The 24,258-nt window shown below is 40.2% G+C and overlaps 1 protein-coding gene across 1 annotated transcript; it reads left to right on the forward strand.

The window, feature by feature from the left end:
- Positions 1-6,668: 6,668 nt before the first annotated feature.
- LOC127556897 (zinc finger protein OZF-like) lies at positions 6,669-24,016 on the forward strand. The gene is made up of 4 exons (XM_051990405.1): positions 6,669-7,383; positions 17,502-17,628; positions 18,567-18,635; positions 21,151-24,016. Exons 1-4 carry the CDS (start codon positions 7,378-7,380, stop codon positions 22,581-22,583), a joined length of 1,635 nt encoding a protein of 544 aa, XP_051846365.1. The 5' UTR covers positions 6,669-7,377; the 3' UTR covers positions 22,584-24,016.
- Positions 24,017-24,258: the final 242 nt, after the last annotated feature.

Raw genomic sequence — 24,258 nt, forward strand, 5'->3', positions numbered from 1 at the left:
TTGGCAGGGATTTTCTGCTTGGGACCAAATCTCCTATGGATTTGTAACAGGAAAATCTTTAACCCAGGTTCATCTCTGAGTTTATATCTGAAGATACATGGTAGAGAGAAGACTTACAAATGTACTAAAGGAAGACCTGCCTTGACCTGGAAGATAAAGGTCATTAGACATCACAATATTCACAATGGAAAAAAAATTATAAAAATATATTTGTACAAATTCTTTCACCTGGATCTCATACTTTGTGTAGAAATCTTGCAGATAAAACATGTGAATATAATGAATGAGGGACGGTGTTAGACACTGCAATTTTATACACTTTGTGGTCTAGAGAATGATAGCTCTGTGTGTGTGTGTATTTGTGTGTTTGTGTACACATGGGCTAACCATCCTTGCTTTCTCCTTCCCTCTAAAGGTTGAAGTGTCTCCCCTTAGGGTAGGGTCTTGGTCATTATAACTCCTATAGGGCCTCACACTTCATAATTCCCTGTAGCCAGCTTCCTGTCCCTGAAGAGAAGGGAAAAAAGTCTCCCCCATTTGGAATCCTTCTCCTTTCCAGTTCAGTGTGCAGAAGACCTAGGCCTGGCAAAGCAGGGAACCTGGAGCTAGCAGGAATGGCCCCTGGGAGCCATGGAGCAGGTTCGGGTAATTTTGCTTTGCGTTCTTCCCATGTTTCTCTAAGATCATTGAGCTCATCACTTTTTATAGCTGAGTAGTATTCAATCTTTTTTTTTTTATAATTTTAATAGCTTTTTATTTACAAGTTATATGCATGGGTAATTTTACAGCATTGACAATTGCCAAACCTTTTGTTCCAATTTTTCCCTTCCTTCCCCCTACCCCCTCCCCTAGATGGCAGGATGATCAATACAGGTTAAATATATTAGAGGATAAATTAAATACAAAATAAGTATATATGTCCAAACCATTATTTTGCTGTACAAAAAGAATTGGACTCTGAAATAGCGTACAGTTAGCTTGTGAAGGAACTAAAAAATGCAGGCGTGTTGGAATCTTTACAAACTGCTAACTCATTAGAGTTGATAGATTATTGATTTGATCTTACAAGAAGATGTTTTGGGCCAGAACCTGAAACAAGGTACTAAGTAGAACTAATTAATACAAAGCTTGTGTTCACACCTTTACTCATTGGAGTTCACAAGTATGGGAGTTTCACAAAGTAAACTTTGTAACTTTGTGAATTCACACCTCCCTTGAAGCTCTTAGGGCCAGAGAGCACTATGGGAGAAAACCCATAATCCCTCTCTCTCATATCCCACAATTCCTCCCTCTTGTATAAAAGAAACAGACAGAGGCTCTTGGACAGATTTTACCGGAATGACATGAAGAGTGGAGCTGGCTGGAAGCTGAAGAAAGCAGAGGCAGAAGCTGAAGGACAAAACCTTTGGATTTGGCGACATTCGGAGGGAGCTCTTGGAACCAAGCAGAAAGATAGTCTCTAGGACTCTAAGCTAACTGGGCTATATTGGAGTCAATAAAAGATATGAACTTTTATCACCTGGCTGCGTTTTGAGGTGATTATTACTTTCAATGGATACTAAAGCTGCCTCCAAGAAAACCTCCCTCAAGAAACCTACCTTCTCCCCCAGAGAGAACTATTCTATTTATTTTAAAAGGAGAAGATCACCACACAGGCAGGCAAAAATATAGGGATTGGGAATTTGATGTAATGGTTCTTAGTCATCTCCCAGAGTTCTTTCACTGGGTGTAGCTGATTCAGTTCATTACTGCTCCATTAGAACTGATTTGGTTCATCTCATTGCTGAAGATGGCCAGATCCATCAGAGTTGATCATGATATAGTATTGTTATTGAAGTATATAATGATCTCTTGGTCCTGCTCGTTTCACTCTGCATCAATTTGTGTAAATCTCTCCAGGCCTTTCTGAAATCATCCTGTTGGTTGTTTCTTACTGAACAATAATATTCCATATTATTGATAAACCACAATTTATTCAGCCATTCTCCAATTGATGAGCATCTACTCAGCTTCCAGTTTCTGCTCAAGTAGTATTCAGTCTTAATCACATACTGTCACCACATGTGACCACCCCTAGTTCATTACCCAGTTGATGGGCATCCCTATAATTTCTGGTTCTTTTCCCCCACAAAGCTAAGTGCTACAAATATTTTAATACATATAGATTCTTTTCCTTTTTCCTCTTCATCTTTGAAAATAGACCTAGTAGTGATATTTTATGAGTCAAAGAATAGAAACAGTTTACTAACTCTTTGGGTCTAATTCCATTTTGCTCCCCTAAGTGGTTGGAGTAGATCCCAATTCCACCAAGAGTGAATTACTGTCCCACTTTTTCAGAATTCCCTTCAACATTTGTTACTTTTCTCTTTATCTGAGCCAATTGATAGGTGTCAAGTGATATCCCAAGGTTGTTCTAATTTGCATTGCTCCAATCAAAAATTATTTACAGCATTTGTTTTCATTTAATTATCAATTGTTTTGACTACTTCATTAAAGTTCCTATTCTTGGATACTGTTCTTAAGTGAAGTGGGTTCCTATGACAGATTGGGAACTCTGATACTGAGTCAGGGATAGCTGGAGTCCAAGATGTGGTAAAGTTGCTCAGTCCAGAATATAAAAAATCCTATTCCTGTCACCTTTACTGTGCCTCCCTTCACCAGACTGCATTAGCTGAGCTGATGCCCTATCCCTGCAGAAACTGAATCAACTGTTTTCTACTTTGACTCTGAGAAACATCTATTTGAACTATTTTGGGTTTGTGGTAATTGTCTCACATGGTGTGAGATATCATATAAATTATAATCTTGTATTTGACAAATGTAAAAAGTAAAGACTTGGGGATAAGAACTTATTATTTGGTGAAAAATTGTAATATTTATTTTGAAAGAAAATATAGCACTTAAATATGTAAATTTTCAAATATTCTGGTTACAATTTTTACTTTAATTATATTATGATATCCAGATAAAAAGATGAGTTCATTTTTTTGGTTTTTTAATTAATTTATTTTTTATTAAAGCTTTTTATTTATAAAACATATGCATGGGTAGTTTTTCAACATTGACCTTGCAAAACTTTTTGTTCCAAATTTTTCTCTCCTTTCCTCTATCCTCTCCCTTAGATAGCAGGTAATCCAATACATGTTAAAAATGTTAAAATATATAGTAAATCCAATATATGTATAGATATGTATACAGTTATCTTGCTGCACAAGAAAAATAAGAAGATGACTTCATTTGCTAAGGCTACAATTACACCATCCTCTAGAAATTATTTTTGAAATTACAGTATTTCTAATAAAATGTTCTCCCCTAAGTTCCAAATTTAGAAAAATTAGAAAAATCAGAAATAGTTGCATAAATAATGTTAGTGCTTTTAAACCATGATAAAATTGCCAAATAATATGAATTCAGCTGATTATCTTAGAATTATCTTATGTTGTTGCCTGTCCTCACTTAGCAGTGAGGCAGCCTGTGAGTTTCTAGACTTTGGTGGGGAAAGGGCTGGAGGACAAGCTGACATGAAACATAGGCCAGCAGAAACTGGAAACTGAGTAGATACCCATCAATTGGAAAATGGCTGAATAAATTGTGGTATATGAATATTATGGAATATTATTGTTTGATAAGAAATGACCAGCAGGATGATTTCAGAAAGGCCTGGAGAGACTTACACTAACTCTTGCTGAGTGAAACGAGCAGGGCCAGGAGATCATTATATACTTCAACAACAATATTATATGATGACTAATTCTGATGGACCGGGCCATCCTCAGCAATGAGATGAATCAAACCAGTTCCAATGGAGTAATAATGAACTGAACCAGCTACACCCAGCGAAAGAACTCTAGGAGATGACTAAGAACCATTACATCGAATTCCCAATCCCTATATTTTTGCCTGCCAGCATTTTGGATTTCCTTCACTGGCTGATTGTACAATATTTCAGAGTCCAATTCTTTTTGTACAGCAAAATAATGGTTTGATCATGTATATTTATTGTGTATCTAATTTATACTTTAATATATTAAACATCTACTGATCATCCTGCCATCTATGGGAGGGGGTGGGGGAAGGAGGGGAAAAATTGGAACAAAAGGTTTGGCAGTTGTCAATGCTATAAAATTACCCATACATATAACTTGTAAATAAAAGACTATTTAAAAAAAAAGAAAGAAAGAAAGAAACACAGGCCAGATGAGAGATGTGAAGAGCAAATTCTGTTTATTCATCTGAAGGTAAGGGTTTATGTGTTTATACTAAGGCAAGAGTCAGTATGTTCTCCTGGGAACATTAGTCTTTTCTCATGGAACTATTAGCTATGAAATCACCCAGACAGTTTCCTACCTTCCTTTCAATCTCCAAGGACATCCTTTTCCCTAGAGAAAGAACAAAGAGGTGGTGAGGGAACATCCTGAGTCCTCACAGTCATCAGACAGAGGACAAGCTACAGAGAAAATCTGAGCCAGCCTTTATCCTCTGCCTCCTTGGAGATGTTCCTCAACTTCTCCCTGTTCTGTGCTACCTTGAGATAAGGAAGGGATGCTTGAAACTCATCTAAGGAGTGGCAAGCATGTATTAGAAAACAGTGTAAAAAAATATATGCAAAGCAGAAAATGTAACAGCAAGCTTGATACATTATTAAAAGGATTGAGGTGGTTTCTCCAATTCAACACTGACCGCAATATTATGAGAAGCAATACCGTTAATATGAGAATTAGCTACTTTATATTGTATCTTAGACAAATGACTAATTTCCCATGTAATATTTTCAGAATGCCAAGCACCCTGTAGCTTGTTCTATATTTGCTTAATTGGCAAATTGGTAGAGTTTGAATAAGGAATTACTCAGAGAAAAGAATAATGATAATCACATTCCCAATTGAAGTTTCTAATTGTACATGCCTTACTGCTCTTACTGATTGTTCTAAAACATCCAGTTCTTGTTGCATCACAGCGTCTATATCAATTTGATGTTGTAAAGCTGTAGACATGTTCTGAACTAAATCAGCAAAGTGAGAAAAGTCCAGTGTGACAGAGTTGACTCAGCATAATGAAAAGGCGCCCAACCATTTCATCGCTCCTCTGTCCTTCATCTTACCCCTTATTGTCAAACCTGAAGAGATGGCTATGAGCATTTGGCCACTCAGTGACCCTGTGCTGGCCCATGACCAACCTCATTGGCCCATGTAGATATTTTGACATCTGTTCATCAGGCCAGCCTATGGGCCTGCTCATTAGTTTGGCAGGACAACTTGAAAAGTCTGTCAAGGTCTGCTCATTAGACTATTTGTTATTAATGGAATTCTGTATTTTATGAAGACCCTCCTGGAGAATTAAGGACAAAGTCTATCCATCAATGAGACAGTATTTTCATTTTGCTTCATCTGTATTAGTTGGGTATCAAGCACTTTAAACTAAGGCCTTGGAAAAAGGGAACATCTCAGATCAGAAGGAAGATCTGAAGTACTATTCATTGAAGAGAGCCAGATCCCTTCAACAAATGGTTATTGGCTCAGAGCTCTGTCCCAATGGCCCAATGGCCCCCTATTTGGGGGCCCACAAATTCCAAGGGGGATAGAATGGATGCTCACAGATCTACTACCATCCTCTGGCCATGTAAGAAAGTACACAATTTGTCTTTAGCCTCATGATTTATCCATGTTTGCCCTTTTATACTTTTCTTGAATCTTGTGTTTGAATGTCAAATTTTCTGTTTGGCACTGATTTTGCTTTATTTATTTACATTTTAACAACTTTGATTTTTGCAATTTTTGTTTTTTGCTAATTTTACCTATTTATCTAGTTATTAATGGACATATATGTTCCATCTGTATTTTCCTTTGAGTATTTCCTTGTAGATATTATCTAGTCATTGTCTTCTGTGTTTGGGTTTTGAGCTTCCCTGTCCTCATAGCAGCTACTGTGGTGAGGATCATTTTGTTTTGTTTTAAAATATATTTTTAAAATGGCCTTTCAAGGGCAGAGTTTTAGTATTCTACTTTTGAATAATTTCATGTGACAAATATATTGCTACACTGACCATATTATTGAAATACCTAATCTTAACACATCAAAACCCTCCTTCAAGCCTTTCTTTCAAAATTCCAAACCTCTTTTACTTTCAAACCTCACTACTTCAAATTTTCTCTTTCTATAAATCTCTCCAGCAGAGTACCAGCCCTGAAGTCAGGAAGATCTCATTCTCTGGTCTCAGACTCTTCTTGGCTGTGTGTCCCTGGGCAAGTCCCTTAAAAAAAAAAAAAAAAAAGATTAAATCTCTTCAGTGACTTTGATTAAATATCTTCAAAACAGAATTTTCCTTCTTCTTCTTCTATATCTCATCTGTTCCTTCTCTTTCTTGTCCCAGACTATCTATAACCCTCCTCTTCATTCTCCTAATTTTTCCCTAACAGATAACCTCATTTATTATTTTCTAGATAACCCTAGGTGATTGTAATACTATTTTTGATATTCTCAAGAGTTTACATGATCTTATTCAATTTCTAATTGCTTTTTAATGAATTTATATAGTTTTATATTTTCTAATTCATTTACAATGCCATTTCAGGTAAGTCTAGAGACTTAACCCCAAACTGAGTGGTGGGGTTAGAGACCTCTACTAAGAGAAGCATGGCTAGAGACAACAGAGCTGAAGGACGGGGCTAGAAAGCCCCTGTAGGAAGGATATGGACAGACCTCGGAAAGATCTCCCGCCCAAGCAGGAGGGAGTGGGCAAGGGACCATCACTCCAAATCCAGGACCGGATGGGTATTTCTTACTGCGGCTCTTTTCCCCCACTTGTCCCTCCCCAGCTTCCCTGCCCACCCTGTGCGCACACATGAGGCAGGGAGCTATCTGAACCAATCTTTTGAGATCCCCTCCCCACTCCCCCAAAAATAACCTGGCCACGACCAACTCCTTTTGCGGGAGAGGTTTTTTCTTTAATTTCTCAAACTGTATATGGCCCATAAACAACTTGTAACTCAAAATAAATCAGTCCCCTTGAGCCTTTCTCCTTTTATTCTGGGGCAGGAACGCTCCCAAATCGGGGAAGCAGACATGAACAACCTCTCGCCAGCCTTTCACCAATACTTCCTTCCGGGCGCCCCAAGAAGAGGGCAGGGGAAGGAGCGGCGGGTGGAGGGGATATGGCAAGGAGGGGGGAAATTGGGGGCGGGGCTCAGGGTGGGGGGGGAAGGGCTGGAGAAGTCCAGCCCGGGACAGTGACATAGGAAGTCAGGAGGCGATGGCGCCATCTACAGCTCCCCCTGCATTTCCAAGTGGTTTGACCCGCATGGTTCCTTACCGGCCGCGCATTCTCCCAAGGAGCTTCCTGTGCCAAGTGACTGGATGACCAGTTTATGAAAGGAAGGAATGGGGGTAGGCGAGCCTGGTTCTTTGGGTCCTTTCCGGGAAAGACCCCGCTTGGCAGAGGGGAAATGGGGCGGCAGCCAGACAGCAGTGGAAAGTGGGGAGGGGTACTGAGACAGAGGGCGTGGGTGGGGAGGGCCAGGGCCCGAGAGCATCCCTCCGGCCCCCACCAGGTTAGAGCTGGGCGCTTGGCCACCGCTGGGGTCGAGTCTCTTTTTTAGAGGGTTTTGGGGAGCGCCCCCCCCGCCATCTTGGGGCGAGCTCATTTACTTCCCCAGATGGTCCCCAAGCGACGAGCCCTCTCGGGTCCCGAAGTCCCGGGGCTGGCCAGGGCTGGCCGAGCACGGAGCCGTGGCTTCCGCCCAGCGCGCGGTTGTTTTGTGATCCAGCGTGTGGCTCCTGCGCCTTTAGTCTGTGGGGAGATTTGTCTGGGGCAGCCTCTGGCTTTGACGGGGTGCTAAGGGGCGCGGAACAAGATGACTTTTTACACACCGTCAGAGTCCCGGAGTTCGGCCTCCCTGCCCCAGGCAGGACCCGCCTTGGACCCCGTCGCTGAAGCGCCTGCTTCTTTTGGGGCCCTCACTTTCCTTGCGGAGGAAGGATCCCAGACAGGATTGTGTGTCCCCCAGTGTCTGGCTTCCTGTCTTTTCCTGGTTGCCTTTGTCTTTGCTAACCGAGCTGACCTCGGGAACGTGCAGCTATCAGATTGGGCTATTGAACAGATCCTCCCTTCCCAGCTCCCTACATCCATCCCCCTTCCCACCATCCCTGTTTTTCACACCCCAATACCTTCCAAACGTCGGAAGTTACCGTCTCCGGATTTATCATTCATTCACATTTTCCCAATTTCAGACCTTGATCATAAAGAGCCAGGAGTCCCGCCTTGTTCCTGGATCCTGATTACAAATGTGGTGGTTCTGCCTTCCAGATCAGACCCCAGGCTTTGAGTCCCTGTGTCCAGGCTCCCTTTAGGGTCGCCAATCCTGAGATTCCCAGACAACCTCCCCAGCTCCTAGGAAAACCTCAGGGCACAGTCATGCTGCTTTCCTAGGGTCCTTGTTCCCCCCTCTTTCCTTCCCCTCTTCCCCCCAAACCTTCTGCCCCTCCAGTGGCCCTGATCTCCTTCCCTGAGCTGTGTCAGAATTTCTTCCTCCCAGATCTTACCGGGGATCTCCTTTTTCAGGCCTTCTGCTCCCTGTTTTAAATCCTTCAAACCTCACCTTATTCCCCGCCCCCCAACAGATCCCCGGCTTCTCCAACTTCCCCTGGTGCGTCCATCCAGCGCCATCCTTCCATCCCCAAGGTTTATTACATATTCACAAGGTTTCTAACTCCTTCCCGAAGGATACAGAGTTTCCTCCTGAATTCAGAGAGGAAGGTTACAATGTTACCAGCTCTCCACCCTTCCTCCCCTCCACCTAGAGTTATACTGATAACATTTTCTCATATAGAAGTAAATAATTGGCTCTAATGAGTGCCTTGGAATTAGTCTTTAATGTTTTCCTTTTTTCTAGATCTTTTATATTAAATTTTCCACTGAGACCTGGTCTTTTACTTAGAAATGCATGAAAGTTTTTCAATTTGTCAAATGTCTATCTTCCCCCTCATTCCATATGCTATCCCAGATTTTTGGGTAAATTATTCAGGATGCAACTTCAGGCCTTTTGTTCCTTGAAATTTAATGTAACCAAACCCATGGTCTTTTAGAGTTGAAGCGGCTGGGTTTGTGAAATCCTGAGTATTTCTGCAATTTTGAAATCTGTCTTATTTCCTTGTTGGATTGCAAGATTTTCTCCTTAACCTGGAAATTTTGACATTTTGCTATGAAAACTTTTCTCCTGTGATCTCGGTCAGCTGGTGAACAGTAGATTTTTTTTCTCTTTGCACTTCTATCCTCTTGTTCTAGAACTTTAGGGTAATTCTCTTTCATAATTTCTTGTAATATTGTATTCAAATTCTTTTAAAAATAACAATTTTAGATATTATTTCAATTCTTGTGTCTGTCCTTCAACTGTTCTCCAGGTTTTCTAATGAGATGTTTAAGATTCTCTCATATTTTTCTTAGTTTAATTATTTTTTGGTGTCTCACAATGTCACTTAATTCCTTTGCTTAAATTTTATTTTTCAAGAACATTTTTTCACTTCTTTCATATTGATTAACTTTAGTTTCATAATTTCTTGGATTGCTTTCATTTCTCCCCCTAATATTTCCTTGATCCGTTATTTGATTTTTGAATTCCTTTTTATGTTCTTCCAGGAAATTGTTTTGGGTTTGTCTTATACCTTTGATGTTACCCTTTGGGATGGGAATGGCTTATTTTTTTACCCCATTATTTTTTGCTTATTAATCATGATCTTCTTTTATACCAAAGTAGCTATTGTCAGGTTCTTTTTCCTTTGCTTACTCATTCTGAATTTTCAAGTGGTGCTATTTTATTTTTAGGAGCTTATAACAATGATCGTTATTGTAGTCATTTGATTTCTGAGTTCTGGGTAATGCTGCCCGAGGGTTATCTCAGCTCCTCCTTACTGTTAAGTTCTGAATTCTGTCCTGGAGGTCTACACCCACAACAGTTCTCACCTAAGTCACATGTAGACTTCCTCAACTGCTGTCCTGGAAATATTTTTGCTCCCTAAAGTACTGTACTTTACTAACAAGTGCTCATTCTTCCTTGTCCACTGTTGTTGCCCAGCATAATGTCTGGCCAGCACTGTTAGCCCTCACCAGGACCCTTCAGTCTTGCCCTACTTAGTTTTCATGAGGTGAAAATTCTTGAGGAAATGTGTTTTGTATTATTGCACCTATATGACCTTTGCAAATTGCTTATCATCTTAGGGTGAGAGGAAGTGACAAGGGAAGGGAGAGAATTTGGAACTGAAAAAAAAATTTAAGTGTTAAAAATTGTCTTTACATGTAATTGGGAAATAAAATGCTATTTGGTATTAAAAAAATGAGGTCAATCAACCTCAAACCCCTCTGTTCCAAATGTCTTTTAGACATATCGAACTAGTTCTCTAATGTGAGATATTTTACAGTTACATGTAAGACTGAACTCATTTTCTTTTCTTTGTCTTTTCCCTCTTCCTGTTAAGGGCCCCACTATTCTCTCAGTCCCTCAGGCTCACAACCTAGATGTCCTCCATGAATTCTCTTTCTTATCCCCACTTACATCATGTCAACCCTGCAACATCTCTGCCATCCATCTTCTCCCCACAGGTGTTTCAATCTTCTTGTTGTAGATCCTTGTCACCTCACCTTGGAATACTGCAGCAGCCTGCTTGTGGGTTGGCCTGACTCCAGGCTATCTGACTCCATTGCATCCTTCATTTAGCTAACAAGGTGATTTTCCTGAAGATCCAATTTTCCCGGATTTAGTAAACACCAGGGATTTTCTACCAATCTGCAAATGTGAACCCTTTCTATTCCTCACTGATTATGGAGGGTTCTTACACCTTAGTTCTTTGGGATCTCATGACAATAGCTATTCCAGAAAGATGATACCCTATCTCTTGCCTTCAAGAAATGTCCCTGGCAATTCTCTGACAATGTGCTCTCTCTCATTTGTGCCTGCCAGTTACCTTCATTTCCCTACTGAAAACTTTCTTTCCATAGGAAACCTTTAATTGTGTGGGGCAAAAGACCACCGATTTCAATAAATTAGAGACATCTTAAGGTAGAAAACAAAGGAGTTTTAATTTGACAAACCTTGAGAGATTTGACCCTGAGTAGTCTGGCAGTGAAGAGAGGCAATGGATAGTAAACAGACAATAACTACATAAGGGGTTTGGGGTAACACTCCCTATAGGTTGGATCTTTGCCCTAATTAGTCAGCAGAAATGACCTCACATTCTAAGTCACAAATAAGGAAAAATTTCTAACCCCATCATATCTTTAGGATTATTAAATTACCTTATATGGGAGTTTTAATGCCAACATAGACCTAATTTTGACTTACAAAAAAAGGGTAATATGATTCCATTCTTTGTAAAACTGGTGTTCTCTGGAGAAAGAGACTTGGGCATGGGGTGTAGCCAACCCTCATTCAATTTTTTAGAACATTGTCTCTATCTTGTGAGACAGCTTTCACAGTTCACTTCATCCATAAACACTCTTGCTTCCAGTGTTTACCTCTTTTCAGTGATATCCTATTTATCTTGCCTGTAGCTTGTTTGCAAGTTATTTCTTTGCTTGTTGTTTCTCCCATTATTTTGTGAGCTTGTTGTAGGTGGAGATTGTTATTTACCTTTTTTGAAAACCCCTGTCATTCAGCATCAGAGGTACAGGTTTTATAGAGAAATCCTGAGTAGGAATAGTTGGAAAAGTGAGTTACACTACAATCATACCCTGAGTTTGATTGGTTTCCCAATGGAAGAGGACACAACAGTTTTTGAATTGTTTCAAATCTTATGGGTTGTGACCAATTCTTTTCCAAAGCATAGAGTTCTGTGATAAGTTTTCTGTAGTCTTCCTTTCAATTCATTTATTGTACAGAAAAGCACAGTACAGCATAAGGCTATACATTATCAGAATGTTTGATAATTTTACTTTGCATTGTGAGTCCTGCTTCCTTACCCAGAAAAGGAAGATCTGAGAAATCTAAATTATTAGTATATTTATTAGGAATATAATACAAAATATTCATTATGAATACAATATAAAATCGAATAACATGAAAATCATAATGGTTGCACTGTGGGAAGGCTTCTAGAAAGAGTTTTCATTTTTCTGAATCTAAGAAGTTTCTGTTTATGATGATGTTTATTCTAGAAGATAAAAGAGAGATGTCTTGATTTTTGTTTGAATGGGACATAAGCCAAGTCCAGTGGCAAGATAAAAGTCCTGAATCCTTTCTCCAACAAAACATCAGATGATGGAAGCCTGGGGGAGGAGGAGCTTATAGGAGATAAGATGAGCAGCCAGGTGGGTAAGTGGCCTGGGGTAAGAGTCCTAGGGTGGAGTTTGGAAGCTTGGGAGGAGTCTAGGGCTGGAGAAGAGCCATTCCAGTGACCATTGGCCATGTGATGGTGGGCAGGACTGGGGGGAGGAGAGGCAGGCAGCAATCAGAGGTCTTCACCCTGGATGATTTTGGAATGAGGTCCCACCCTCCAGGCTTCAGGGTCTAGTCTGCTAGGGGCTCTTAAGCCTCAGAGAACATTCCTGAAATAGATTAATGGGAAGCTGGAAGGCTTGGGACTGAGATCTCTACACATTTTCTTGGATCTGCCCATTTCTACTTAGTGCAATACATCTCTACTGGGGTAGGACCCAAGCAGGTGTGAGCCAGGGCTCCTCACAAGTCCTGCCTTCTGCTGGCTGCCGTTGCATAAGGGTTCATACGTCTTAGCTGCTCTGATGGCCAGTGTCCTCCCCTTCTGTCAGTACAACTTCCTTGCAGGTTTGGCTAATTAAGTAATTCTTAGCCCCTACCTCTTTTTCAGGTTCCCAAACACTTCACAAATATCCAGTGTTGCTCTCTTTCTCAAGCTTACCATTGGGTCGTATTTGCCCAAAGATCAGGCTTTCCCTATAGTAACCCAGGAGTCCCACTTTCAGGCTCCCCTTCTGGATGGGGGTGTCTTAGCCCTGCCTCCAGCTCCTGTTTACTGTATTGATTGTGAGGCTTCAGACATGATTTCTTATGAGGTTCCGCAGGTTCTGCCTTTCTGCCCCCAGGAAGCTTCCTTGATTGCAGGAACTAAAGCTGTTTCCTGGGCCAACTTCTCTGGACCCGCACATCTTGGGTTCCTTCCCAGGCATGTGGCTCACTGTTTCCACATTCCCTTTCAGGATTCTAAGCCTAAAATTTACCCAAGAGTCTTAGGAATCTCCCCCACCATCTTCTACTTATATTTCAGGACTCAGCCATCCTACTTTTTCTGATTCAGCTACCTACCTAAATCACTTCTGGAAACTTAAATTTATTCTTTTTAACCTAGGCTTTCCAATTCCCTGCCCTCTCCTTCACCACAGGTCCTGGGAGGTGAATCCCAGACTAGATTGTCTCCCAGTCTTAGGCATCTTCTTGTCTTTCCCTGGGGGCTCCATCTCAGAGGCCTTAGCTTTGTACTGGATCCCTCACTCACTTTATTGACAATAAACTGGGTCCTCAAACTTTTTAAATAGAGGGCCAGTTCACTGTCCCTCAGACTATTGGAGGGCCGGACTATAGTAAAAACAAAAACTTTGTTTTGTGGGCCTTTAAATAAAGAAACTTCATAGCCCTGGGTGAGGGGGATGATCGACCTCAGCTGCTGCATCTGGCTTGTGGCTGTAGTTTGAGGACCCCTAGAGATAATATGTCTGTTGGGGAGAAGGAATGCAGGGAGGATTAAGTATCACTGGCTGGGAGATTTCTGACCTGAGTCAGACATTGAGACATTGGGACATTGAGGTTCTACACACTCTCATCCCATCTGAGCCTTAAATCCCTTCTGCCTCTTGGGTCTATAGGAGGGTTGGGGAGAGGAAAGTGTTAGAAGGGGAGGAGTAAAAAAGTTGAGCCCATTTTCAGTTTTATACCTTCCCATCAAAGTCATCTTATTCCCTGTCCCTTCCATCTATATATACTCCTGACTGCCTCTATGGCCAGTAACCCTGGGGACTTTTCTCTCCCCAGTTTGTTGTTTTTGACAAGGTAAAAGAGGCCATTCTTGTCTTCATACCTTTCTTAGCTTTAATTCCTCTGTGGGTCAAGGTCTCCACTGTTTCCAGGGCCATCTCCAGTCATCCTGATTTATATCTGGCCACTGAAACCAGGTGGCTCTGGAGGAAGTGATGAGGCTGGCGACTTCACACCTCACCAGCCTCTTCTTTCTTGTCCTAATTAAATTAACTAACTTCCCAATCTTGGCTTTTCCTTCCTAATATCTAGGTCCTCTTAGAGAACAAAGGCCAAAGAACAAGCCAGTAGAAATTCAGTTTTTAACTAGAGTTAAAAGTATTATCTTACGTAGAGACATAAAGAGTTTAGTCTTGTTAACTTAGCTATTTCATTTTCTTTGCTTTTTACTTTTTTATGCTACTCTTGAGTCTTTTATTTGAAAATTGAAATTCTCTGTTCTACTCTGGCCTTTTCATCAAGAATGTTCGACAATTCCCTTTTTTTGTTGAGTGTTCCGCCTCCCCCTCTGCCGCCGCGCCCCCCCCCCCCTTCTCCCCCCGATGATGTGTTTTGTTGGGTAGTTATTTTTAGGCTGTAGTCCATGCTTTTTTGCCTTCTGGAATGTCATATTGCAGTCCTGACTGTGTCTGAACAAGATATGAGTTGGTTCTGGCTGCTTCTAAATTCTTCTCTTGACCTGGGATTCTGCAATTTGGCTATAATATTCCTTGGAGTTTTCACTTTGGGATCTCTTTCAATAGGTGGTCAGTGGATTTTTTCCATGTATATTTTATTTATATTAGCTTCCAAATTTTTAGTGAATTATTTTCTTAACCAAATTTTCTTTTTTATTTGGCCAATTCTTTTAAAGGAGTTGTTTTCTTGAATAGATTTTTGTGCTTTCTTTCAACCAAACTAATGACTATTTTTTTCATGATTCTTTAGTTCCATTCTCATTTCCTAATTTTTCTTTTCCTAATTTTTATTCTACTTCTCTTATTGGATTTTTAAAATCCTTTTGCTGCTCCTCCAGGACTTGTGACTTGGACTTGTGATTAATTCATATTTCTCTTTGAAACTTTGCATTGGAGGCATCTTAATCTTGTCTTCTTCCCAGTTTGTCTTTTGACTTTCCCTTCAACATAATAATTTTCTATTGTCAGAGCTTTTTTATTTTGTTGTGTTTTTTTTTTCTCATTTCCCAGACTATACTGTGGCCTTTATGGTTGAGCTCTTCTCCTGAGCAGATGACACTGTCTCAACCATTTTGCTCTGGGGCCAGAAGCTTGGCTACTGGACTTCCTGCTTCAAAGATAGAGCCTCAGGAGCTGGCTCCTTGCCAGTTGTGCCAAGGGCTCTGGAACTGGTTGTTCACATGTTGTGCCAGATCACTGGGGCTGGGCCGCAGATCTGTGCTGGGGCTATGTTTCCCTTTTATCCAAGTGAGACAGATCTTTCTTGCAGCCCTTCTAAATTATCTAAGGCTGGAAAATTGTTTCTCCACATTGTTTTGTAGGTTCTGTCCTCCATTATTAATTGAAAGTTATTTCATAGGAAACTGGAGAGAGTTCAGGCAATATCTTGCCTTTTCTCTCCCATCTTGACTCCATCATTTTCATTTTCCAACCTGCCCCTCTCTTCAGCCTCCCTCACTCTATTGGTTGGGGTCTCTGCTCTAAGGTCAGGGCCAAGGGCATAGTAACTCCCCTAGACTCTCACATTCTCTAAATTCCTCTAGGCTAGCCTCCTGTCCAGAAAAAGAAGGGAAAGATATCTTTTCCACTTTAATCATCCTGCCCCAACAGCCTGCAGAGGACCAAGGCCTGGCTCAACCAGGAAGCCTGCAGCCAGAGAGGGTCACACAGCTAGAAAGTATTAAATATCTAAGTTCAGATTTGAATTCAGGTGCTTCTTTTTCAGGGCCAGTGCTCCATCCACTACACCATCTAGCGACCCCTATTATAATTTATATTAACCTTAAATACAAAATAAGAGAAGAAAAAAAATTTCAGGTAACCAGCAGAACATAACAGCAGATTCCATATAAAACAAACCTACATAATAAACACTACATATTGTTCAGGAACTGCCCAGTGTTTCTTGGCTTCCTGGTATGTTTTCTTTTATTTCATTTAATTTTCTTTATCTCTTGAGACCCCTCCATGCCCCCAAAGCTGTAATTACTTCTAGAATAACTCCATCATACTTGGCTCATTCCAAGCCTTTCTATCCCTTCACGATTGCTTGGGTCAAAACAACAGGCATTTAGAAAGAGAAGAGGCTCTATGGGAATATAGAGGAATGCAAAGAAGAAAAAATCAGTCCCTACCCTCAAGAAGCTTCCATTCTAACATGGAAGACAACATTTTGGCAGCTGTGTCCACAGCAGCTGTGTACAGTATAGGTCGGAGGCCTTTCCATGACTGTGCTTCCAAGTGTTCTCATAGAGAATGTGACCTTTGAGTAAATCCCTTCTCTCTGCTTCAGTTTGGTTTTGTAAATTGATGACCATTGGGTCAGATCCATTAACAAGTATGTGATCGAGAAATTTGGAATGCAAAGTCTTACAAAAATGAATGTTGAAAACTATCTGTACTTTCATTTGGAAAAATAAAATACTCTTGGGGGGAAGGATAGTGTTGTCATCTGGATAAGACAAGATGGGAGAGAAAAGGCAAAAAATTCACAAGATCTTTTTTTCTCCTCAGTGATCATGGAAATGTTTTAGCTCTAAAATTTATAATATTTGCTAGCTTCACAAAAACACTTCATGCCATTTTCTTAATATAACACTGTCTGATTTCACCTTCAAAAATCCTCATCTCTCATAGAAACCTTAACTTTCCTGATTTCACAGAAACTACTGTGTGGAAAAGGTGAAGAACTTACAGATCAAGTACATATTGATCAGAGACTATTAGCTAAAACCTTAAAGGCCTCAGTTGAGGAAGCATGTGATTTTAGATAAGGCTTGTACTATATTCCCTTGTTCAAAGGAGGATGCGTGGTAGGAAAGCTATACATCACCTTATCTACTACATTCCACTGACCAAATAGGGGAATAGAGACTTATGTGACCAATCACACCATATAGAGGATGGGATTTGGGGGGTTCTTTGAAATGTATAAAAATTGTGAGGATTTTCAAGGGACTGGCTCTTTCCTACTATGAAATTCAGCTCACAGACCAGGATGGGGGTCCATTTCTAGAAATTCTAATAATTCTGCTTTTTATGAGTGATCTCTGAGTAATCAATTTGGGTAGGTCTCTTCATCCCAAACACTACTGTTTCCTAGTAAGACATTTCTCAATTTTATTCCAACTGAAAATATAAAATGTATTTCTCTATATTCCACTGGTCTTTCACTTGGTTTCAGTGCTGGCTCTAAATCCTGTAAGAGCTGTCACCTTTGAGCAGATCCCTCCTCCATGCTTCAGGTCCTTCTGTACCTTGAGGAGCATTGAATTAGGTCAGTTATGAAGCGTGCTTCAACTCTTAAGTCCTCTGGGTGTTGGTGTTGTAGGAGTTGGTGACCTTCAAGGATGTGGCCGTGGACTTCACCCCTGAGGAGTGGGGTCTATTGAACCCGGATCAGAAAGAACTGCACAAGGTGGTCATGCTGGAGAATGCCGAGAACTTGCTCTCCCTGGGTAAGGAGTGCTTCCCTTGGAACTCTGGAATTGCCATACCTAGGGCGCAGAATTTCAGGTTTTTACCAGTTCTTAGAAAGGCCCAAGAGCTGCCTCCTGTTCCCAACAGACAGGGTCCTCCTGCTGCCTGGTTCTTCTATGAGTGGTCTTTGCACTGTAGGATGGGAACCTGGCAGTTTTGCCCACAAACCTTAATAAAAACTAATCCTGCCCCTTTTCACTGAACATGGGATAGGAAAAGGAACACCCTTCTTTGGGGGAAGTTTTGTCTTTGCAATGTTCTTTTTGGTTAAAAAAAATAGATTTTTATCTCACTGCCCCAGTGTAACTCATAAATCCCCAACACAACAAGTGGGCCCTTGTTCTTCGTTCATATATCCTCTGGAGACCTGTACAGATATGGGGAGAGAAAGGGAAGGAAGGCGGTCTTTCCATACATTTGCTGGGATCCAGGCCATGTGCTCAGAGCTTCCTTCATGTGCATTATAGCACTTGATCCCTACCAAAACCCTTTGTGTTGGGCGCCATCTTCACCCCCATTTTACAGATTTGGAAACTGAAGCAAAATGATGAAATTACTTGCCTAGAGTCACATAGCCAGGATGTGTCTAAATCCAAATTTGAACTCAGGGCTTCCTAATTGCAGGCCTGGTGCTCCCTTCTCTGTGCTACCAGTTGCTTTTAATGTCCAGAAAATGGAAGCTATGGGATGGGGCCATCCTGCTGTGAAGGATGCAGCAAAATCAAGATCTTCTGATTCCCGATTGCCTGCATGGCCTCCTTTCCCCTCTGCCCTTTTCCCCTGTCAGTAAGCACCCTGAAAAACATTTTTGAGTTGCATTTGGAACCACCAAGTTGGCCTTGCTCCTTGGCCCTGTTTCAGAGAGGAATAAATGACAAATTTCAAGACTCACACCCACTATCTTCTCCCTGCCCAGGACTTCCAGTTCCCAGAGAAGATTTCATTTCTCATGTGGAGAAAGGAGGCTTGAGGAACTCCTGTCCTGGTGAGTGAGTTGGAAGCTGGGGTGCAGGGTGCTATCCTAAGAGGCTTCTTCATGTGATGGGTGGCTTGGAATTCTTTTTCAGATTCTTGTGGGAGTGAGATCCTGAGCACCTCACTAAGTCTCTAATCTCCAGTCTCTTCATCTATAAAATGAGGGGGTTGGACTCTATGGCCTTTCAATTCCCTTTTAATGAAGAATCAATGATCCTAGTGGAAGTATTTGTTGGAAATTTTGGGATATCTGATTATCTACAAAGAAAGAAAGAGGTCTCAGGCTGTCTAATATGACTATTATTAGGCCTTCCTTAAGCTTAAAAGCATTTATTTTTACTTTTTTAATATTTATTTAAAAATAAAAACAAAATAGAAAAAGACAGAAAAGAATAATTTAAAAAATGTTTTATGTTCAGCAGAATATAAGAGAAGATTCAATATATGTAATAATAAGTTTTCATAAACCATAAATGAAAAATATTGTATTCAGAGCCTTGCATTGCTTTTTGCTTCCTTGTAGGTTTTCTTTTGTTCTCTGCTGTGCCCTTTTTACTTTATTTCTTTTTCTCCTTTCACCCTCTGCCAACCCTCCACACACAGGCTACAGTTAAACACAAGTCTATATAGGAAAAGTAACAACCTTTGAGAAAAGCCAGCCACAGGCTGGAATCGATCAATTGGAAGACTACCTTCCTGCCTCCTTCCCTTCCTTCCTCCCTTCTGTCTCTCTCCCTGCGCACTCTTCTTCCTTCCTTGCCTGTTTCCTTCTTTTTTTTTTCTTCTTCCTTCTATCCCTCTGTCCACCTAGGATATCATATACCCTTACTTACAGATGCTCTTTCTTTTCTTTCTTCTTCTTCTTCTTTTTTTTTTTTTTTTTTTGCTGAGGCAATTGGAGTTAAGTGACTTGTCCAAAGACACACAGCTAAAAAGTATTAAGTGTCTGAGGCCAGATGTGACCTCTAGTCCTTTTAACTTCAGGGCTTGTACTCTATCCATTTTTTCCTAATTCCTTTCTTAAGGAACAAATCTTAAATCAAAATCAGTCTGATTTTCATTGACCATCCATAGGTCCTTTGCTAAACCACATTTGGTCTTTGTTTTGGTCCTGATACACTCAGATTGAGTGTAAATTGCAATAATTTCTGCTTTGGCCAGAAGCCCTGAGGTTCTTCCCAGAGTTGCTCATTCATTCATTTTTATTTATTGATATTTTTTGGCCCAGGTGAGAGAGGAGATTCTTTGCCTCCATTGCTCCCTAGTGTTAATCATTGGATGCGTTTGGAGGCAATTGGATGCCTCAGACACAGGATACCTGTTGGGAGACCTTATCTTAAGAAGGGTCAGGTCTCCCTCTGCATCCAGAGCCATCTGCAGTAATCCTGATCTGTACCTGGCCATGGGATGCAGACTTAAATCCAAGTCACTCACTACATAACTGACAGCTTCCCTCAGGTTAGGGATATGGGAGGGAAGACTCCTGTTATTCCATAACGGGATCAGAAGCCCTAGGCCCTTGTTATCTTCACTATGAGATTTGTTCATAGGTGAGAGGGAGCAGGAAAGAGACAGAAATAGAAACATCGATTTGGCACCTCAGAGGGACCAGCATGCAAGCACTGAGGTGGGATTAGGCCATATGATCAGCTCTGGAAAATATCAACCAATCAATAAACATTGATTATGCACCTGTTCTGTTCTATGCATTGCATTAAGCCTTGGGTATACAAAGAGAAACTGTCAATAAGTTTTAAATCCAGCATAAAAACTTGGGGATGGTTTGAGAAGAAACAACAGATTATGAAATGTATTTTTAGTAAATTCAGGCAAAAGAAAGTGTTTTATATGGAAATGTATCATGTTCAACAGACATATGCATATAAAGAGAGAGGGGAAGGAAAGTTTATGAAGGAAGAGTTGAGAAGTAGAGAATCAAAATCGGTGACAATGATAGCAGTTAACAAGCATATGATGCCTACTGTGTGCCAAGAGTTTTATAGGCATTATCTCATTTCTTGTTCACAACAACCTGGGAAATGGGTACAATTATTACCTTCACTATACAGGAAAACTGAGGCAAAGAAGCACATTCGTAGGGATGCAGAGCTAGGCTGTGCCTGAGTTTGAATTTGAAAGAAAGGATGGAAAGTAAAATGGAGAACATCTGTCTAGTGCAATAAATTGAGAAGCCTCAGTTTCCAGGTGCAAGTTCTAATCTCTTCTGCAGGGATTTGGATCAGGTTTCTCAGCCATTCAGAGCTCATACCCTGGTTTCTATATCATGGGAACCTTCACCTTACCTTTGTCTTAGCTTTATTGTGGGGATTGAATATCATTGTACTGTGGGTGGAACTCTGTTAATTGAATCATCTTATTGGTGTGAGCTAATAGCATTTAGAAATGATTGGTTCTGTCCATTTCAGTTTGAAATCTTTTTGCCTGAAGAAATTATATATCCATGATTTTTTTATCAGCCAGCCTTAGAGGATATATTTATACATGTGTATGTTTGTTTGTTTCAGATGCAGAGACACAGTTTGACATGAAAGAGATGAGCACAAATCTGAAAATGATCTCATGGAAAGAGCTTTTTCAATATCGTGAATGTAGGGCTGTTCTTGGTGATCACAAAAGAAACCACACTAGAGAAGAACATTGTGAATGGAATAGACACAAAAAAGCTTTAAAAAAGAGTTCCAGTGTTCCTAAAGATAAACATATACACATTGAAGAGAAAACACCTGAGTGTCACGACTGTGATAAAACTTTTCTTGTACTCTCTTCCCTTGCCAAGCACCAGAGAATCCATGGTGGAGAGAAACCTTATGAATGTAAGAAACATGGAAAGACTTTGAGAGAGCGATCTCCTCCTGCTAAACATGAAAGAATTCACACAGCAAAACAATCTTATATATGTAATCAATGTGGAAAAGATTTCCAATATTATTCCAAATTGGCTCAACATCAGAGAATCCACACTGGAGTCAAGCCTTATGAATGTAAGCAATGTGGAAAGGCTTTCACAAAGCGCTACTATCTTGATGCACACCAGAGAATCCACACTGGAGAGAAGCCTTATGAATGTAATGAATGTGGAAAGGCTTTCATTCAGAGCTCCAGTCTTCTTGAACATCAGAGAATCCACACTGGAGAGAAACCTTATGAATGTAATGAATGTGGAAAGACTTTCATACGGAGTTACAGTCTTCTTGAACATCAGAGAATCCACACTGGAGAGAAGCCTTATGAATGTAATGAATGTGGAAAGACTTTCATACGGAGTTACAGTCTTCTTGAACATCAGAGAATCCACACTGGAGAGAAGCCTTATGAATGTAATGATTGTGGAAAGACTTTCAAATGTCACTCCAATCTTGCTAGCCATCAGAGAATGCACTCTGGACAGAAGCCTTATGAATGTAATGAATGTGGAAAGACTTTCACACATTGCTCCAGTCTTGCTAAACATCAGAGAATCCACACTGGAGAGAAGCCTTATAAATGTAATGAATGTGGAAAGGCTTTCACACATTGCTCCAGTCTTGCTAAACATCAGAGAATCCACACTGGAGAGAAGCCTTATAAATGTAATGAATGTGAAAAGGCTTTCACATATCGCTCCTACCTTGATGCACATCAGAGAATCCACACTGGAGAGAAGCCATATGAATGTAATGAATGTAGAAAGACTTTCATATATCGCTCCCATCTTGCTGTCCATCAGAGAATCCACACTGGAGAGAAGCCTTATGAATGTAATGAATGTGGAAAGACTTTCACATATCGTTCCAGTCTTGCTATTCATCAGAGAATGCACACTGGAGAGAAGCCTTATGAATGTAATGACTGTGGAAAGGCTTTTACACGGCGCAACAGTCTTGGTAAACATGAGAAAATTCACATTGTACAGAAACCTCCTGTGGAAACTTTCAGACAAATCTCAAATGTTGCTTAACAACAGAGAGTGAACATTAGAGAAAAACTTTTGAGTGTCTGGATCGTGGTAAAGTTTTTGATATATATTAGTCCCTGACTAGACTTGGGAGATCCCATGCTAGATGTAAAACCTCATTCATATAATCCACATGGAAAATCATTCAGGCTCAGTTCATCCCTGAATTGCCTCCCGAAAATTCCTAGATGATTGAAATCATGGATAATGGCATAAAGATGTAGAACAGAGCTTGTCAGTCAGCAGGGATTTTCTGTTTGGGAATACATCTCCTATGGACTTGGCATGGGACGCTCTTCAGCCCAGGTTCATCTCTGCATTTTCATCAGAGAATACTGAGTGGAGAGAATTATAAATGTGCTGAATGAAGACTTGCCCTTACCTGGAAGACAAGGGTCACTATAAATCACAGTATTCACACTGGAAAGAAACATTATTAAAAATGTATTTACAGAAAGGCTTTCACCTAGATCTCATCCTTTGTGTAGAAATCTTGCTGCAGATGAAATAAGTGAATATAATGAATGAGGGAAAGCTTTTTCCTATAGCACAGATCTCATTAGACATTAAAATTTTATACTGTGTATAAAGTCTGAAAATAGATTGAGTTTTTCTCTGAAAACCCAAGATTGGTGTCCAAAGAAGGGTCTTTATAATGGGGGAAACTAATTGTTTTACTTTCTTTTCTCAATCAACAATAAGAGATTTTTAAATCTAATTTTAAATTGGTTTTATTAATTTTCCTCTTCATTTTCTTGTTTATTTCTAAATTCTTTGGCTTTCCATCTGTTTGATAAGTAATATGTTCCAAGTTCTAATTTTCCTTTTAAAATATCTGTAAATGTGGCTTAGGTCTCCATTTTGACCTTGTTAAATTGTGTTGAGTGGGCTTGAGGGCAAGTGAGGCCTTTTCAGAACACTTACCCCAGAAGAGTGCCATAGTTTACAGCTACACTTTCAGAAACTCTCCTCCTTGTACCCTTGCTTAGTCTTGCATGAACCACTTTGCTACATCAGCAAGCTTTGTAATGTATAGTTACTGTTCTTAAGTGGAATGGGTTCCTATGACACATTGTGAGCCCTGATACAAAGTCAGGGATAACTGGAGTCCACTGTGTGATAAAGTTACTCAGTTCAGAGTATTAAAATTCCTGCTCTGTCACCTGCACTTTGCCTCCCTTTGCTAGACTGCACTATTTGAGGTGATGCCCTATTCCTACAGAAATGGAATCAACTGCTTTCTGCTCTGACTCTGAGAAATGTCTGTTTGAATTATTTGGGTTGGTGGTCATTGTCCCACATGGTGTGAGATATCATATAAATTATTATCTCGAATTTGATCAATGTAAAAATAAAGATGTGGGAGAAGAATTTATTATTTGGTTTAAAAAATTTTATATTCATTGTAAAGAAAAATATACCAGTAAAACAGATAAGTTTTCTTTTCTTTTTTTTTTTAAATAATTTTTTATTGATAGAACGCATGCCAGGGTAATTTTTACAGCATTATCCCTTGCATTCATTTCAAACAGATAAGTTTTCAAACATTCTAACTTCAATTTTTAATTTTGCAGAATCCAGATCAAAAGAAGAGTTCATTTTCTAAGGGCCATTTACATAATCCTCTAGAAATTATTTTTAAAATAACAATGTTTCTAAGAAAATATTTTCCCCTAAA

Source organism: Antechinus flavipes, chromosome 3, assembly GCF_016432865.1.
Source record: "Antechinus flavipes isolate AdamAnt ecotype Samford, QLD, Australia chromosome 3, AdamAnt_v2, whole genome shotgun sequence".
Classification (NCBI taxonomy): Eukaryota; Metazoa; Chordata; class Mammalia; order Dasyuromorphia; family Dasyuridae; genus Antechinus; species Antechinus flavipes.

What these genes read in the sequence shown, in the direction of transcription:
- LOC127556897 (XM_051990405.1), top strand. An exon ending in CGAGAACTTGCTCTCCCTGG is followed by an intron (nt 17,629 to 18,566) that starts GTAAGGAGTGCT and finishes CTCCCTGCCCAG; the next exon opens with GACTTCCAGTTCCCAGAGAA. An exon ending in CTTGAGGAACTCCTGTCCTG is followed by an intron (nt 18,636 to 21,150) that starts GTGAGTGAGTTG and finishes TGTTTGTTTCAG; the next exon opens with ATGCAGAGACACAGTTTGAC.